This window comes from Pangasianodon hypophthalmus, chromosome 1 (assembly GCF_027358585.1).
Source record: "Pangasianodon hypophthalmus isolate fPanHyp1 chromosome 1, fPanHyp1.pri, whole genome shotgun sequence".
In the NCBI taxonomy this organism is placed as follows: Eukaryota; Metazoa; Chordata; class Actinopteri; order Siluriformes; family Pangasiidae; genus Pangasianodon; species Pangasianodon hypophthalmus.
The window spans coordinates 16,133,605-16,151,648 of record NC_069710.1 but is presented as its reverse complement, the minus strand read 5'-3'; the positions used below and the strand labels follow the sequence as shown (position 1 = coordinate 16,151,648).

The 18,044-nt window shown below is 35.8% G+C and overlaps 1 protein-coding gene across 2 annotated transcripts; it reads left to right on the top strand.

Annotated features, from left to right (window-relative positions):
* Nucleotides 1–6,756: 6,756 nt before the first annotated feature.
* On the top strand, nt 6,757–16,299 carry LOC113533753 (protein lin-28 homolog A). 2 transcript variants are annotated; one of them, XM_026926054.3, is made up of 4 exons: nt 6,757–6,947; nt 7,367–7,548; nt 12,349–12,536; nt 14,742–16,299. In XM_026926054.3, the coding sequence occupies exons 1-4, from the start codon at nt 6,938–6,940 to the stop codon at nt 15,043–15,045; spliced, it is 684 nt and encodes a 227-aa protein (XP_026781855.1). In that variant the 5' UTR covers nt 6,757–6,937; the 3' UTR covers nt 15,046–16,299. The 2 variants fall into 2 exon arrangements, with proteins under 2 accessions (XP_026781855.1, XP_026781854.1); XM_026926053.3 differs by having other exon boundaries at nt 14,739–16,299.
* The last annotated feature ends 1,745 nt before the right edge of the window (nt 16,300–18,044 follow it).

Here is an 18,044-nt window from a genome sequence, read left to right as displayed (position 1 = left end):
CTGATTTCGACTGAACACAACATTCAGTGACAGTTGATACTTCAAGAAGTTCAGGCACTACATTCTGTAGGCTCTCGGAGAAAGGCTTCTTTCATCCAGCCCTTCTAACCAATCTTCTTGCTGAAAGTGGCGTTTAATAATTGATTTTGAAACCATAACCAACGATGCTTATGTGTCCAACTTCAGGCAAATTTTCTTCTGTTTCACTCTTTTCATTATAACCCTGATTGAGTTTGTGTTTTTAAAAACACTGGGGATGAAAAATGAATGCTGGAAATGTAAAATGTAAAGGTTCATATTTTGATATGTAAAATGTAAATGTTAATATTTTGATAGTCTATCCTATTATCAGAAAATGCCTTCAGCTAGCCTAGAGGTGTGCATCAGGACTGGGATCCTGTGGGAACTAAGACACAAGAACAGATGTTTTTTTTGTTTTTCTCTTTTGTAATCTCATGTGAGTGGGAGAGGGCTTTCAGATACGGTATGAAACTTGCTGTACAAGAGAAAAGGTAATGTTGATTAACATCTGAGCACAGTGGAGTTGGTGAAGTGCTTGTGCAATGCTATCAGGGGTGGAAAAAGCACTGAGAAGTTAGAACGGAAGTATGGATAATATGTCAAAGTATTACTTAAAAACTCTACTGTAAGAGTAAAAAAAATTGCTACTTTAAAATTTTCTCATGAATTAAAAAGCAAAAAATTATATGTTTCAACTGACAGAAGATGTTTTCATGCGAAAATTAACTTTTACTACTTCAACTGTAATAAACTTAAAACTGTTAGAAGATGATTTTCACTGTATTTTTGATAGACTTCAAAGCACTTCTGAAAGTTGCTCTGGATAAGGGCGTCTGCCAATTGATGTAAATGTAAATGTAAATGTAAATTTCGCCTGAAAACATTCAATCTCTGTAAGTTTGCTGTCTTTGTCCTAACTTGCTGTCTCTCTTATGAGTTGGTCATGCACAATATGCATGAGCTACACTAAATAATTTATCAGAAATAAAATATCCTGTAAATATCCAAAATTTACAATTAAATAGAATTGACTTGCTGCCTAGTCAATTAGGTTAGTTACTGCAATCATTTTATACAAGTCTTATATGCTTACTCCAGCGTATTTAAACATTTTACTGAGGTAGATAAGTTCCACATTGCAGTCTGGTGGCTTATCCAGCTTTAGATGAGGCTCTAGTGCTAACTACATTGTGTAGCATGAGAAGGACAGCACAGATGACAAATTAGAATTAATTCTTTTTACACTTCATTGGATGCCAAACTGAAATTTAAATAAAATGCACAGAAGTCTATTTGACCGAATTCGATTGATTCATTGGCTGGATGAGAGAAGAAGAGAATATTTGTAACTTAGTACTTTGAATATCTAAATAAAAATTTAAAGAGTAAAAAAAATGTTTTTTTTTCTTTCAAATATAATTAAGTAAGAGTAAATTTCAGTTAAATTCAAGAAAAGTATAAATACACCAAAATTGTATATAAACATAGTTATGAAGTTTGAAATGAAATTATTCGAGTATTTTCCAAATATTTCTACACAGCTTATTTACTGCATTCACACGTCCATCTTCAGATAAAGTAGATATATTTATTTGCTGCAACCTGAATTATTTATTTCTTTCATTTTGGGGTGGGTACACAAATAACTCGGGTGGGTACAAAAATAGAGTGAATTCAGAAATATTGGGACAGTTTTTAAACTTCCACTATTTGAAAACATATGTATATATATTGAAATGTCCAAATTCACCATCAACATATTTTAATACTGTATAAACACAGACCACTAAGTAAAATGACTGCATATTAATAAGTTGATCTAAGTGACATTCTGTAATTAATTTCTTATAGCAGTAACAACAATAACAAGATTTAGAAAATCTTTAAAATTTAAAACCTTTCCAAAAAATCTTTTCTAAAATTCGTTTGAACAAGATGAACTAAAAATCAAAGTAGAAAACCACCAAGTTGCATGTTGATTTATTTCAACATATAATTAAGAGAATAAATTATAAAAATAAATTATAATTTTAATTTAAAAAAAAAATTAAAGATCATTGTCATTAAAATTATATGAACACAGCAAACTAAATGTCTCTGTGTACTAAGTAGTAGACCTATCTAACTTTCGATATTTCCCAGTCTACTGTATTCCTGCTTCTTAAGATGTTTCATAAAAACACAATTTAATGCCTATAAAATGCATATAATGAATATGTAACCATAAGAGGTGTTTTGTGCATCTATTCATAAATCCATTATATCCCTTTACTTTTCCTCTCTCCACTTATTGTATTTTAAGACTGACCCAATTACTCCGAATCATGCAGTCCCAATTTGGGACATCTAGAAAATGAAATAATGTACAAATAAACATATGTGCATTATTTGAACAATTTTATGCTTATTTTATTACAGAAGTCATATGCATGTATGCATAATAACTATATGTAGAATATATTAGTCATGACAATTTTATAACATTAAACAAAAAAGCAAGCCAAAGCTGATGTCTTTTTTCCTACCTCAACACTTTCGGGGTCAGCTTCCTGTTGGATGCTGACCACACCCCCTTAGATGACATCATACAAATTAAGTTATGTTACTTCTATCAAGCAATTCCACTGCGAGAATTAAGTAGCATTAGTTCTGACTTTCTTTTACCTGCCAGAAAATAAACTGCTGCTAAGTTTAACTGTCCCAGAAACCCTCAGGATGTTTCGATAGGTAGGACAATATTTAGGGCAGTTTTGTTAATTTGTCAGTGCTGGTGTTTGTGTGAGCATCACTACTGTATGGCTGTAAGACACAGGAATTACTTGAGTTGCTGGCAAGAATCACCAGAAGAACCACATTCCTTGTGTGCAATATCTAACCTGTGAAATTCCTGAAAAAGTCCTTAGAAACCTTTTAAGCCTGCAGTTCCCTAACAGCTTCCGTAAAATGTAGTAGTAGTAGAAGTAGAAGTAGTAGTACCAGTAGTGGCAGTAGCAGTAGTAGTGGCAGTAGCAGTAGTAGTAGCAGTAGTAGTGGCAGTAGTAGTAGCAGTGGTAGCAGTAGTAGTGGCAGTAGCAGTAGTAGCAGTAGTAGTAGTAGTAGCAGTAATAGCAGTAGTAGTAGCAGTAGTGGCAGTAGTAGCAGTAGTAGTAGTAGCAGTAGTGGCAGTAGTAGTGGGAGTAGTAGTAGCAGTAGTAGTAGCAGTAGTAGTAGCAGTAGTAGCAACAGTAGTGGCAGTAGTAGTGGGAGTAGTAGTAGCAGTAGCAGTAGTGGCAGTAGCAGTAGAAGTAGTAGCAGTAGCAGTAGTAGTAGCAGTAGTAGCAGTAGTAGCAACAGTAGTGGCAGTAGTAGTGGGAGTAGTAGTAGCAGTAGTGGCAGTAGCAGTAGCAGTAGTGGCAGTAGTAGTAGCAGTAGTAGCAGTAGTAGTAGTAGTAGCAGTAATAGCAGTAGTAGTGGGAGTAGTAGTAGCAGTAGTGGCAGTAGCAGTAGTAGTAGTAGCAGTAGTAGTAGCAGTAATGGCAGTAGTAGTGGCAGTAGTAGCAGTAGTGGCAGTAGTAGTAGTAGTAGCAGTAGCAGTAGTAGTAGCAGTAATGGCAGTAGTAGCAGTAATGGCAGTAGTAGTAGCAGTAGTGGCAGTAGTAGTAGCAGTAGTGGCAGTAGCAGTAGTAGTAGCAGTAATGGCAGTAGTAGCAGTAGCAGTAGTGGCAGTAGTAGCAGTAGTGGCAGTAGCAGTAGTAGTAGCAGTAATGGCAGTAGTAGCAGTAGCAGTAGTAGCAGTAGTGGCAGTAGTAGCAGTAGTGGCAGTAGCAGTAGTAGTAGCAGTAATGGCAGTAGTAGCAGTAATGGCAGTAGTAGTAGCAGTAGTGGCAGTAGTAGTAGCAGTAGTGGCAGTAGCAGTAGTAGTAGCAGTAATGGCAGTAGTAGCAGTAATGGCAGTAGTAGCAGTAGCAGTAGTAGCAGTAATGGCAGTAGTGGCAGTAGCAGTAGTAGTAGCAGTAATGGCAGTAGTAGCAGTAGCAGTAGCAGTAGTGGCAGTAGTAGCAGTAGTGGCAGTAGCAGTAGTAGTAGCAGTAATGGCAGTAGTAGCAGTAGCAGTAGTAGTAGTAGCAGTAATATTAGGGAAATGAATGATATATGGTATATAGGCACCTCTTCTTCCGGGATCCCATGTAATAAGCTGCAGGTTCATTAATCGGCTCACACTCAGACTACTGTATATTTATATTCTAATCCAGCAGATATTCCCGCATTATGGAGACACACACACACTCATTTACTCATTTTATGCTTCTGCTTTTCTGACTGAGAATAAAGTCTGAAAAAGGTCGGGGTCGGGCTCGTTTGCGAAATGTAACCCTTTCCAGTGCTCAGTGTGTGCAGTTCCCAGAGCCAGTAACGAGGGGGCGCTCATCATGATTAATGACCTACTTTAGATTTCTAATAAAATGGAGTCAAAATCTGCCAAAGCTGAGGAGAACCTGGACATCGCCAGGCATGTCGAAAGCAGCTCTGGAATGAAAACTGATCTATACATTTCCTGAGCTAGGATTTTTTTCCCTACTCCTTATACTGAGAGTATATCCTTCTAAAAAGATCTGTTTAAGAGTTATGTTATATAAGAGATCTTTAGCTTACTGAAACAGATTTACTTGAATCTCTGTCTGTTAGGAAAGTAGTGTAAGTGAAAGGGTTTAAGGGATTTCTCAAACTGAAGGGCTGTAGATTGAACATTTCTGAGTGTATACAGGACATCTTCTGTGTGTACTTATGCAGAGCATTTCTGTTAACCCAGTCCATGGGTCTTTTACTCAGGTGCTTTATGCACGTCTTTTATTCAGGATCAAAACTGCATGGTGGAAATTCTGCAAAACGAAATATGAAGAATGAAATAAATTTCAGTGCAAGGCAACAAACCTGAAGCCTATTGGGTTATATATTGAAACATATATTTTTTATATATATATATAATATATTTAGTTATACCACGAATAGGCTGTCCTTATATAATATTAATGCAGTCGATTTGACCACAGCTACTGTACCTGCAAATCCTCTTCCCTTTAACTGTGGGAATGAGATTGATGAAGTGGCTGTCTGAGAATAAACGAGGGTAATATAGCTTATTTAATATATACAAGCTTTAGAAAAATGGCACTTCATAAATGTGCAATTGAAAACACTTTCCTTTATTTTCTGATGTATGCAGTTTGTGGCAAATGTGTTTAAATTCAGAGTTTTTTTTAATTGTGTGTGTGTGTGTGTGTGTGTGTGTGAGAGAGAGAGAGAGAGAGAGAGAAACATGTATGCTATGCAGAGCTTTCCAACCCCCACCGTGTGTTTTAGCATCCGCATCAGAGAATCAGTGGGTAACACACACACACACACACACACCCGACAAGTCAGTGCGTTTCCGATAACAAAGGAAACCGTGCTTTACCCTTAAAGGAGTAGCCATGCAGTACATTATAGTTAAGTCAGAAAACTTATAGAACAGTGGGTTTGTAGGAGGACATCTCCTCGTTATCAGCCTAATGATCATTAATGCTCACTGTCTGGACTTCATTTAGGTGGTTTCTTTGGGATGAATGGTGTGGGACACTTGGTTTTACAGACCTAATCGTTTATTTGTGCAGGCAAAATGTTCAAGGTAAATGTTTCCTTCAGAGAATAAATCTTAGGTTTTGTAGTGAGTCCATTATGATGAGAAAATATCCACAGATAATTTGCAACAGTATTTATGTATATATATTCATATATATATATATATATATATATATATATATATATATATATATATATGTGTGTGTGTGTGTGTGTGTGTGTGTGTGTGTGTGTATACATATATATATATATATATATATATATATATATATATATATATATATATATATGAATAGGTTAAACAATCCTTTAAGTAAAGGCTGTGTTTATTTACTGTTACACTGCACCTTAGACATACAGTAAATTACTGTGCAATAAATCAACAATAACATAAATGATCATTCACCCTTATAAAACTGGAATTATATATAAAGCCATATAAAACAAGCAGTTTGTTAGTTTGTTGTTAATGTAGGAAACATGTTGCTGATCTGTGACTATTGTAGCCTGCTGTTTGTTTAAGGGCCACATGCATTAGTCTGGTATCTTTAACTCAATGCTCAATGCTACTTAGGAATAGTATTATTGTATTGTATTAACAACACATTTAAAAAAAAAACGGTCTACAGTTTGGATTTAGAAATCTCTTAAGATTCAAACCAATACCAGAATTGAGAATGTATATTTATAAATACAATATAATACATGTTTTTTTTTAACTAAGGAAGTTTCCAGTAAAATAGGGATATATAGAACAATAATGAAATGTATATGGATATATATATTTAAAAAGATCTAAATTATGGTCCTTACTTTTCTGTGCTCTTTAAAGCGTAAATACTCCTACAAGATATTTTAATAACACTAACAATCACCTAGGCTTTGTTGTGCAATCAAGTTCGTTCCGAGAAAACCATTTCACACGCAGAGAAAACGCAGAAAAATAGCCTAAATGTTTGCTTCACTGAGGATTCTCCGGGAATGTGTGCACTCAACGACGATTGGCTGCCGAGTCTCGCTAGGCTCCGCCCCTAAACCTGAATTCGAAGAGAATCGGGCGTCTGTGATTGGTCTACAGGAGCATGTGAACTGAAGTGGGCAGGGCTAACGAAAAAGAGCAAAAGGGGGGAGGTAGTGGGGGGGGGAGTGCACTAGATGCAAAAGAGAAAAACGTCTGTCTGTTTGGAGGGCACGCTAGACCATGCAGGCTACATTATGGTTTGTGTAAAGCATTGTGTTACATTTATGACGAGGACCAAATATTTTCACAGAAGGATTTACACTCTCCGAAGTTTGGAGCAAGGGAGCCAAAGGAAACATGGCCGAAGGTATCCTATGGTTGTAGCAACGTAGCCTGTGCTGCACAGCGCGCTCGCGCCGCTGCTCTCTCACTTGTGCTGTGGCTAGTTCACTAGTGTGATGCCTTTTTAAACCTGCATCCTCTCTTTATTCCCTGGAGATATAAATATGCAGACTGTGTTTGTATACAGCGTTTTAGCTCGGCATTTAGGACGAGAAGTACACCTGTTTTTGTTTATGTACACTACAGTAGTAAGCCTAATGTTTTTTTTTTGACTCCATATGCACCTCCTAAGCAGTACCAAAATACATCCACTGAAATGAATAGCAAAATAAGTCTGACAAAATGACCAAGGAAGCACATTCCCGTGATGTTAATATATGATGGTATCTGAGGCTTGCTGGTGATGTAGCCCAGGCTAACCTTGTGTCTTGTTTACCCTGTCAGGAGGAGTGGGGAATGGTGGAGGGAGCCTTCGTCCCGAGGCGCAGGAAGGCACTGGCTCCTCGCCCATGCACGGCTCAGGCCACTGTAAGTGGTTTAATGTACGAATGGGCTTTGGATTCATATCGATGACAAATCGCGGAGGAACTCCTCTTGATCCTCCATTGGACGTATTTGTTCACCAAGTAAGTCCACTTTCCACCGAAATAATAATAAAACCCCTGAATTTGAGGGCGTAGATAACGCTCGTGGTTCTGTGCTCTGTTCACTGGGCCTAGTCCTGGTTCTGGTCCTGGTTCTGGTTCTGTTTCTGTTTCACTCCTCAGCAAGGAAGGCCTTGTTTCAGAGAAAGCCCCATTTCCACTCACATTGCCTCACACCTCCATGCCTTTCGATTTGCCAGCAAAAGATTACTACAGGGTCACAGGATCAGGCTCATGTTAGCGTAGGCCTCATTGTTTACACTCCAGATTCATGGATTTTTTTGTTGTTACAAGCCCATTTAACCCATCTTTTCACAACCCTGAAACATGTTTAAGTCCCAAACACCACGTTGGTTTAATCCAGAAAAAAAACGCCATGCTTTCTCACAACCTAAAGCTGAACCTGAAACTGAAAAGGGCGTTTAATAACACAGCTATGCCTCCTCATTCAACTTTCACTTCATTCATATTTCACACTGTTCACCATAGGTCAGACATATAGGCTGATCTGATTTCAATTGTTTCCATGATCCAAAAAAAAAACCAAAATATATATATAGGCCTATTATTAAAGATCGTAAGCATTGTCTTTCTACTCATAAACAAAATTTACTCACGTCAATCCTTAAATATTGGACTTTTAATTATTACTTTTTGATTGTTATTAAAACAGTATGCAATCAAAAATTGTGTTGTATCATTTTGTCTTATTTGTTTGAGCTGCTTTTTCTGAGCAGGGTTCCAACACCATCCCATAAGTATCATGCATATGTAAATATTCCCTCCATTCTCACCATTTAATCATGATTACAGCCTTTACTCATACAGCCGGGGTATATACAGGGTATATACTCCAAATCACACCAGACACCTCTTTAAAAAAAGAAAAAAAACTCAGTTGTGCTAAATATTAGAGGAAATCTACTTAGCTACAGAATGGTGAGTTGCATTTCAGTTTGGATAGTGAGTTTTTTTTTGTCTTTCATTTATGCTGCACATTAGATATGTTTGGCATTTGCTGTTCTTCATTTCATCATGTTGGAGAAAAAAGCTGCTTCACTGAGCATTAACTGGCAGTACTGGGGTGATTTGTCTTTCAGTCTTTTTCATGGTTGAACAGTCGTAGCCTTCATGTTAAACATTCAAACAATCCAAGTCATTTGTAAAGTTACACTATAATAAAATAATAAACCTGTTGAGACTATGTTATACAAGCATTATGAACCTGAAATGATTACACTATACTAGTATAACAAATCTGAAATGGTTACACAATACTAGGATAATAAATAGTGAAGATTATGCTATATTAGCCAAATAAAATCTATAAAAATGATACTGTACAAACATAGAGATATGCATATAAAGATTATGCTATATTAGCATAATAAAACCTGTAAAGGTTATGCTATACTAGCATAATAAAATCTGTAAATTTTATTACTATACTAGCATAGCATATGATACGACAATATAACCTTTACAGGTTTCTATTATGCTAGTATATCATAATCAGCAAATATTGTAATAATAGCATAATAAATTTGCAAATGTTATGCCATACTAGCATAATACATCTCTAAAGATTCTTACTATACTAGTATAGTGTATGATACTATAGTAAAGCATTTATAGATTTATTATGCCTGTGTAGTGTAATCTGTAAAGCACAGTAGATCTTAATGCTTATGCTATAGTACCATAGTAAATTTATTAATATTATGCTATGCTAGTATAATAAATCTGTTAATGTTATGCTGTACTACCATAATAAATGTGCAAAGGTTATACTATAGTATTGTCGTAAATGTTGTGAAAGGTTTAGTTAGTTGCACTGGTTCTTTTTTTGGTAACACTGAACAATCAAACATTAATGAAACGCATACATCTCTGTCTGCTTTAGTTCTGTGGAGATGACTAAGCACTAGTGTTTTTCTCTTATCACCTTGATAGGTGCAGCATTTGACTCTTGATTGTCCTCGCCCATGTCTCATTTTACATCTTGGCATATTCCTCCATCATTGTTCTGATCTTACTTTACGTGACTGTGTGAGAAAGTGAATAATTTTTTTTTTCAGATTTCACATTTGCAGCCATGTTGTTGCGAGGGTTTTTTGTGTGTTTGGTTGCTTCGCTTGGTCTCTTTACTGTGTGTAGAATTCCACCTGTACATGAGATGGTGAAAATTTCATTGTCGTGTTGTTTAATTGTAGAAACAGTAGCTGTTCTGTAATGTCTTCAGCAAGAAAAACAATGTCTAGGCACCGCTGAAACGTGTCTGCTCATTGTGCTCAGCCTTGGTATATGAGTTGTGGGGGAAGGGTTTCTTTAAATGCATTTTCACTGAGGTGAAACTATGAGGGGGAAAACAAGTTTGGAAAAAAAAAAAAATAGAAAAATGATTTTCAGCTTCAGGATTGCGTGCTCCTTCGATGGAGCTTGCAAGCTCAGTAAGGGCTTCAGCTGGGCGATAATACACGTTTCTCACATGTTTGTGTTGTACAGAGATGGTTAGATTTTGTTAGTGTGTTGGGAAGACTGTGTGGGCCCCTGGTAAGATTAACCAACAGCCCATTTCACCATTTGGCATGTAGGCCCCACCCTTCTCGGCTAATACCAGGCTTTGTTTCTCTTACTCGTGGGCTTTTTTTCTCTCTGTTCCTTCAAAAAAAAAAAGAAGAAAGGATGAAAAAAGGTAGCTTCTGTTCACGTGACTTCCTCTTGTGAGTCGTCCATACATGCTTGATCTCTACTGGGAGGAGCAGAAATGCCTCTGAGTGAGTGGCCTCTCATGGTTGCCAGAAACAGTTTGTAATCTCTTGTTGTCATTATTTTCCTCTGTTCCAGAAACACTGCTGTAGAATGCCATTTGCAATTAGTTTGCAAAGACAACAATCAGGATGTTCTTGCATTTGTTCTTTAAGCCATATTTCTCCTTATTTATGTATTTTTGCATTTGGGACACCTTTTTCATGTGGCACCTAGAATTTTATTGATAAGAGGCTGTTGTATTTCATCATTTTTTTCAGTTGTTCAGTTAAATAAGCAATGTGGTTATGCACTTCTAAAGGTTTTAGAGCTCATCTCATTCATAAATTTTCATATCTTGGGTATAGCTACTACCTCTTTACTTTGCTTAACTGTCGTTTAACTCAAACAGCCAAAATGGCTGCAAGCAAGCATGTATTTATAGATTATGCTCTATTATTGATGCTCTTTATCATGCAGAATTTTAACTTGGTTTTAAATTCTTTTTCTGTGCACTGATGATTTTTTATTTTGTATTAATATATAATATAAAAGTATAAAAATAATAAGTAAAATAATACAACTATATATATTTTTACTTTACACTCTTATCTTACTACAAATAATGATTTCCTACAAATATTTTTTTATAATTATTTAAAAGAATTTTTATTGATATTGATTAAAAATATAAAGGGGAAAAAACATTTGATTCTTGTCCGTGAAAATGACATGTTAATGATTCCATGGTGAATTGCAATACTTTATAGTTGTTAGTTTATAATAGGTAATAATTATACATTAATTATCACATTAAGTAATTAATGATGTTAGTTTCTTTATATAATTTTTTTGCAAAAGATTTGAACATAATACATGTACACCATTATAATGTTTTTATTAATTTGATAATTGTATTCAAGTTGAAATAATGATGCAATAGAATAGTTGTTGCATGTTTCATTATGATTACTTTTTTGTAATCATAATTACAAAATTCATACCTTATTTTCTACTTGAAACATACCATAAAAATGAATCTTAAACATTAGATGTAGACACTAACAAAAGCTGTATTTAAATTGATTTAAAAGTATTAAAACAATTTAAAACAAAATTGTTAATGTAACTAAATATGAAGATTATATATTATTTGGTAATTTGTTAATGAACTGTTATTCAGTAAGTGTTTTATAGGATAATTTTTTTTTCCTGCCATTTCAATGATTACATTACATTATTTATCTCATAATACAAATTAATCTGCATCAGTAAAATCAGATAGAATCACTATATTTTTACATTTTTGTAGTTAGAGTTTTATATATATATATATATATATATATATATATATATATATATATATAATTTCATGAATACAAGTTTATCAGTCAGGAAGAACCAATTAAATTCGAAATCTTCTTAATTAAAATGTATGTTTATTTCTCAGTTTGTTTGCTAAAATGCAAGCATGTCTAAAATGATTGCATTAAGGTGATTTAAATAATATAAATTGTTTAAATAAACCTGATACAATTTCATCACCCGCTTGTCATAAACACTCTCTCCTTAAAGGCTGTACTGTGATATATGTTTAACATGCAGGTAGTTTTTAAATATTAAAATAGTCATTAATATAAAGTTAATGTTTATGCTATGGTCTAGATGCATTTATTAACTATTCCTTCTCAGTACTCATTTTAACTGAAGGCCAATAAATTGACATTATAAGAACATTAAATATTCAGTGTGATAGACCAGACGTGTTCCTTATTGTTTGGTACTGTTTCCTGTGTTGGTTGTCATGGTTATATGCAGTAATACGCACATAGATGTCTACACATACACGGCTGGAGATATTAAGATTGTATTAACTGTATGTATGTATATTAGTATTGTTTTGTTTTTACTTACTGTTTTTATTATCCTCCACCTACCAAATATTTGAATCCCATATAAATATATATATTTCATCAAGTGGTGTGAAATGTTCTGTTTGTCTTTCTGTTTTGATGTTCCTATCTGCTGTCTCAGAGTAAGCTGCACATGGAGGGGTTTCGGAGTCTGAAGGAAGGTGAGGAGGTTGAGTTCACGTTCAAGAAGTCCTCCAAGGGCCTGGAGTGTGTGAGGGTGACCGGGCCTGGAGGAGTGTACTGCGTCGGCAGCGAGAAGAGACCTAAAGGGAAAAACATGCAGCAAAAACGAAAGCCAAAGGGAGACCGGTGAGTGTGTGAGTGAGTGTGTGACTGATTGAGTGAGTCGCAGTGTTCCAGAGTGCTTCCTGCAAAGGACAGTATTCTTCTCCAGGCCACTCTGAAGGGAATTATGTATAAGGACTGGTTGATATGGCATGGATCATGAGGACTAACCTGTTTCATGTTTAATAAGTGATATAGCCGAGCTATCATATTTGTTGGAAGAAGGTCTTGTTATTACAATGCAGTATTTCGAGCTGTGATAGCGGGGTAGTCCGTTCGATTCCATTCTTCAAGAGAGAGGCTGCTCTGTGCTCTGTGAGTCTGTTGCCATGGTTTTATCACATTTGTGTGCAAGAGCTTTTTTTTTCCCCTGCTAAATTGCTTCTATTTTTGCTTGGGTTTTGGTAAAGCTTTGTAGCATCACTTTGGTTCTTAACAGTGTGGCAGAAAAAAAAAACTATATGACATCCTACTAAGAACTCAACACACAAGTAAGGTTTTGATTGTATGTATTGTAGAGAAGTGATCAGCGATCCCATAATCCTGGATTATGATAACCCCGATATTAATTTCTGTAGAAGTCAGGGGTATTTAATGTGTTTGGTCATAATGCCAGTGTACAGTTTGCTTTTCTGGTAATAATGTGTAATCTCTCGATCAATTCGAGATTCCTGACTGTGCTGTGTATTTATTTTAAAAGAATTCCTAATGCAAAAAGGTGCCACGTTCTGTCAGGTAAATCCTTGTTGTTCAGTAATATACCACCATGGCAGGTTAGTGATTTGAGAGACAGAATCTTTATAATTTATTACTTTACATTGTATAAGCCAGGCATCTAAACATAACCTCTAAATGCTTATAACATGCCCTCCAACTGCTGTTGACAAGGCTATGTATGGATTATATAACATTTTTGTGTACGTTTATACCGTGTTGTACACATTAATTTGGAAATGATTGTAATATGATCCTATGCAAGAGCTCACCGTCAGGACATTGATATAAATGCAAAACTACTAACTAATCTTGGTCCTGCCGAATCTACAGTATTGCTAAAACATTCTTCTAGAGATTTATTTATTATTATTTCTCTCAGTGGATTCTAAAATCAGTCCTCTCTGAGGTGATCACCTTTGTGTATCTTTGTGCAGCTTTTCAAGACAAATACCTTTAAAAGGGACTGTGAAAATAATAGGACATGGCAAAATCTACATGCTTAAACATTTTTGTGAAAGTGGTTGGAGATAAAAAGGGAAGAAGGAAAAGAAGTGATGTCCCAAATTCCACAGCCCTTCAGCCTACCTGTTCGCCATGCAGGACCCCCTACACGCTGCATGTCTGACCATGAAGAAGTTTGTTTCGTTTAAAAAAAAAAGAGCTGGCAAATCCATTAAAGATATCAGCTTTTAAATGAAGTAACAGGAAATACAAAGTCATACTTGGCATGAATACAGCAGCAGAGCTTGAACCGTGGAGGTTTGTGAAATCAAGGACACGATGCTGAAGAACATCAGCCTGAAATGTGTGTCATGCTGAAAGACAAATTGGCTGATGGGGGAAAATATGAGACAGACATTCCCCTGGTTGGCTCTCTCTTTGATCAACCTGGACCAGAGATTGTTACAAAGTGAGTGAGGTGTACAGAAGATATTGTCAGCTGTAACCATCAGCATGATGTTGTTGAGATCCTAGATGTATGCATGGGCAGGAACCTGTGACTTACAGGATATGTATATACTTATAGGCTGTACAGGATACATTTATTATTAAGCAAAAAATATTATCTTGAGGAAGGCATGGTGGTACAGCAGGGGGTAGTGGTGCTGCATTAAATCTTTGCTTGGTCTCCCTGTGTCTACATGGATTTCTTCTGGGTTCTCCGGTTTTCCTCTCACTTGCGAGCAGTTAGCTATGCAGAATTGCTCCTACTTGTAAATGAGTGTGAATTTGTGTGTGTGCGATGGACTGCTGTCTCTTCCAGGGTGGATTTCCACATTGCGTCCACCGTGACCCTGGCCAGGTTAAAGAGGTTACTGAAGATGAATGAATAAAGAATTATTATCTTGATACACATTGAATTGCATTTTTCGAAATCTGAAATGTGTTGTCTTTAAGAATCATTAAGAATTTGAATGCTTCGTTCTTCTTTTGAATTCTTCATCACCCTATATAAACAGATTGATATTAGGCTTATGTCAGATTGTTGATTCAGATTGTCTCTTCCAGCAGCTGTTATAACTGTGGTGGTCTGGACCATCATGCCAAAGAGTGTGGCCTCCCTCCTCAACCCAAGAAGTGCCACTACTGCCAGAGTGCCTCCCATATGGTGGCACACTGTCCTCACAAATCGCCCTCGGCCACTCAGGGAAGATGCAGCTTAGAGCCACCCAGCTCGAGCTCTATCCAAAGCCCAAGTCCTCAAAGAGCCTCGTACACATCTCAGGACAGCTCCACCCTTAGCAAAGCCTCCGGCTCTCCCAAGGAGCACACACCAAAAGCTGCCTCATCACAAAGAAAAAAGAGGAAAAAATGATCGGCGCACTAGTCTTTCAGGCTGCCTAGTTTTACCCAGTTCCTCATCAGGAGAACTCACCCTACCTCAGAGCGATGAGTTAAAGGCCAGGTTGACATCTCTGGATCTCTTTAACCTACAGAGAGGGAATGCGCACTGCTTTCTTTATTCACGATCAACTGCACTGTGAACGACTTCGGGAGCGCAAATGGTTTTCCAGCGCTTTTAAGAGACTGATACCTCATGCACAATATACATCTAGCCAGAATGCATTTTACTAATTTTATTGCTTAGCTGTTTATTCTAAATCATATTATCCAACTTGAATGCAGTATAAAACATTTAAAACAGCTGCAGGGATTCTCGGCTTCTGTAGGCACACTGTACAATCTTGAGCCAAAGAAAACAAGAGACTGGAGGTCTCTTACGTGTTTTTTTTAAAGGTTTAAACAAGCTTCCTGTATTGGTATGCTTAATTCCCCTTTCCATTGCTCTAAAGCCACAAAAATCTCTATTGCCACCTAATTAATTAACACGAACGTGATAGCAATCATTAGACATCTACAGAGATTTTTTATTTTCTTTGACTTATTGTTTACATGTTTAAAATCAGGTTCTAAATTTTAACCCTCATAGTATTGATCTGTTTTGTCCAAGTTCAGATTAGATGCTTGAATAGATGTACTGTTTCGTGATACTGTTACTGTTGACTCCATGGTTACTATGGTAGTATCTTTCTGGTAAGAAAAAGTCAGAGACCATTTAAAGCTAAGAGTGTTTGTGTAATTAAGTGCAGGATTTTAAGCACATGCACACAATATCAGACCGTATTATCCGAAATAACAGATCTCTTGTTAGTTATGTTTATGTAGCAGTCAGACATGAAGGATATGATATAAAAGCAGTAGCTAAATTCTACGTAAGGCAGTCATGGCAGCATTAACTGATCCATATAGTGGAGAAGCAGACATGAAGAAGCACAGTGGATTTTACAAGAGACCTGATATATATTTTCATAAAGAAGCAACCTTTCTTTGTAAAACAGATATTGTTTAAGCTTTTAAAGGAATATTTCAGCATTTGAATATTCCAACCTAATCTATATGTACTACATTTGTAGCATATGTGTGATTAATGGACAAGGTTGAACTGTAGAGATGATGAGATGTCTACAGAGATGTTTGGTCTTTTTGGTTAGATGTTTACCATCAAATTTCTTTTAATGACAAAAGAACAATGCTTTTTTTTTTTTTTTTTTTTTTTTTTTTTTTTTTTTTTTTTTTTTTTTTTTTTTTTTTATACTCTAAACTCCTTTATAATGGATGTCTGAGGCAGTTGTTAGGGCAGGCAAGAAACATTTATGTGAAATGGTTTTTGTACCCTTTCAGAGAGAAGTGGTTAACAAATCAGTTTCCAGCTAATCATGCATAGATACCACAAAACCTTTGGGAAAGTGGAAGTGACTAGAATGACTTGTTACGCTTTTGCTCCACTGTTGGAAATTATTTACTAGTATAAATCTACAGAATTGGTATGATTTTCTCAAATTTTTTGCCTCATCTTAGCACCACTGGAGATAGAGTGCAACTTTGTAGTTGCATTATAGAGTTGCATATTTTAAATGTATATTGAAGGAATTTAAAAACTACCCTTAGATTGAACATCTTAATGTGATTAACTGTTATGCTTAAATATGGGCCATATGAGTTAATATATTCATGGTAATAACAAAAATGGTTCTGCTTTGTTAATTTAAGTAGCTGCTTTTTGTCCTGGGCTACATGTAAGATTAAATAATGTAATGGGATAAAATAATTAGGTTCTGTTTCCAGTTTTCTAGTTTTCTGCATTCTCAGAACCAGATATTACGTGATTAGTCTTCAGGTCATGTAGTGTTCAGAGAATGCTTGTGTCACCTTAATGTATTTTCTTTAACAATGAAAGTAGGTGGCGTTTTGCCATGATTGACAGCTAGCCAGTCTAAGGGGAAGTAAGTTCATGGCACTTATATGTTTACAAATGACTTATACAATCTTACATGTAGCTCTTTTCAGGTTAACAGAAGGTGGAGTTATAGTGATGAATGAGCAAACCTTTATTTTATTTTATTTTATTTTATTTTCCTAGACTCAGCTATTAAATTTGTTACCTGTGGCACCACAATCAAACACAAGCCAAGCTGAATCCCTGACTGTTACACAGAACTGAACAATGAGCTTCTCGGTGAGAAGCTTCCTCTCAGGGACTTACCAAATATATAACTTATGACTATAATTTACAGCTAGTTTATTCCTAAACAGGCTTCTTGTATTTGTTTAACTGTGTGAAATTATAGAGGTTGTAAAAATTGGAAAAGTTCATAGAGAAGCAGGACTGTTTCTCAAAAGCTGTTGAGTACTATTTTGCGATTTTTACATCTTCTAAATTTATTACTGAAGTACAAACCAATGACTTGCTGGACTTTACTGTACTGACAAAACTGTAGTGATGGAAGCTCTATGTTCAGGCAATATCTCACGGTCTGCAAAACCAGGCTGGTACTGTACCTGCTGTTTTGAAACATTTGTGCCTCCTAGTGGTTATGGAGAGTATTCTTCTGAGTGTAGTGGTTTTGATGGTTGTGATTTTTTTTTTTTTTTTTTTTTTTTTTTTCCCAGTTTACAGTAACTCCTACCTCAATTGTTTTGTTCATAAAAGTCAGATTACTGCACAAAAGAGGGATTGTTGCCTTTGACAATTTGTAACTAAGATGGGCAAAATAAATGACATTAAATGCAATGAATTGTAAAATGCCTCCGCTGTTATACACACAATGACGTGTGCGTAATTTACCTTTTATTAGGCCTTTGCTGTCACACTGCTAAAGACAAGACAAATGTCCTGCTTGTCTTTGATCGGAGACAGTTCACAGCTGTGCAAACAATTTTAAACAATTTTTCTCCTGACAGTTTTAGATCTAGAATTTTTCTTCTTTTGTAAACTTACCTACTGATGTGATTTATTTTTCTGTATAAACATGA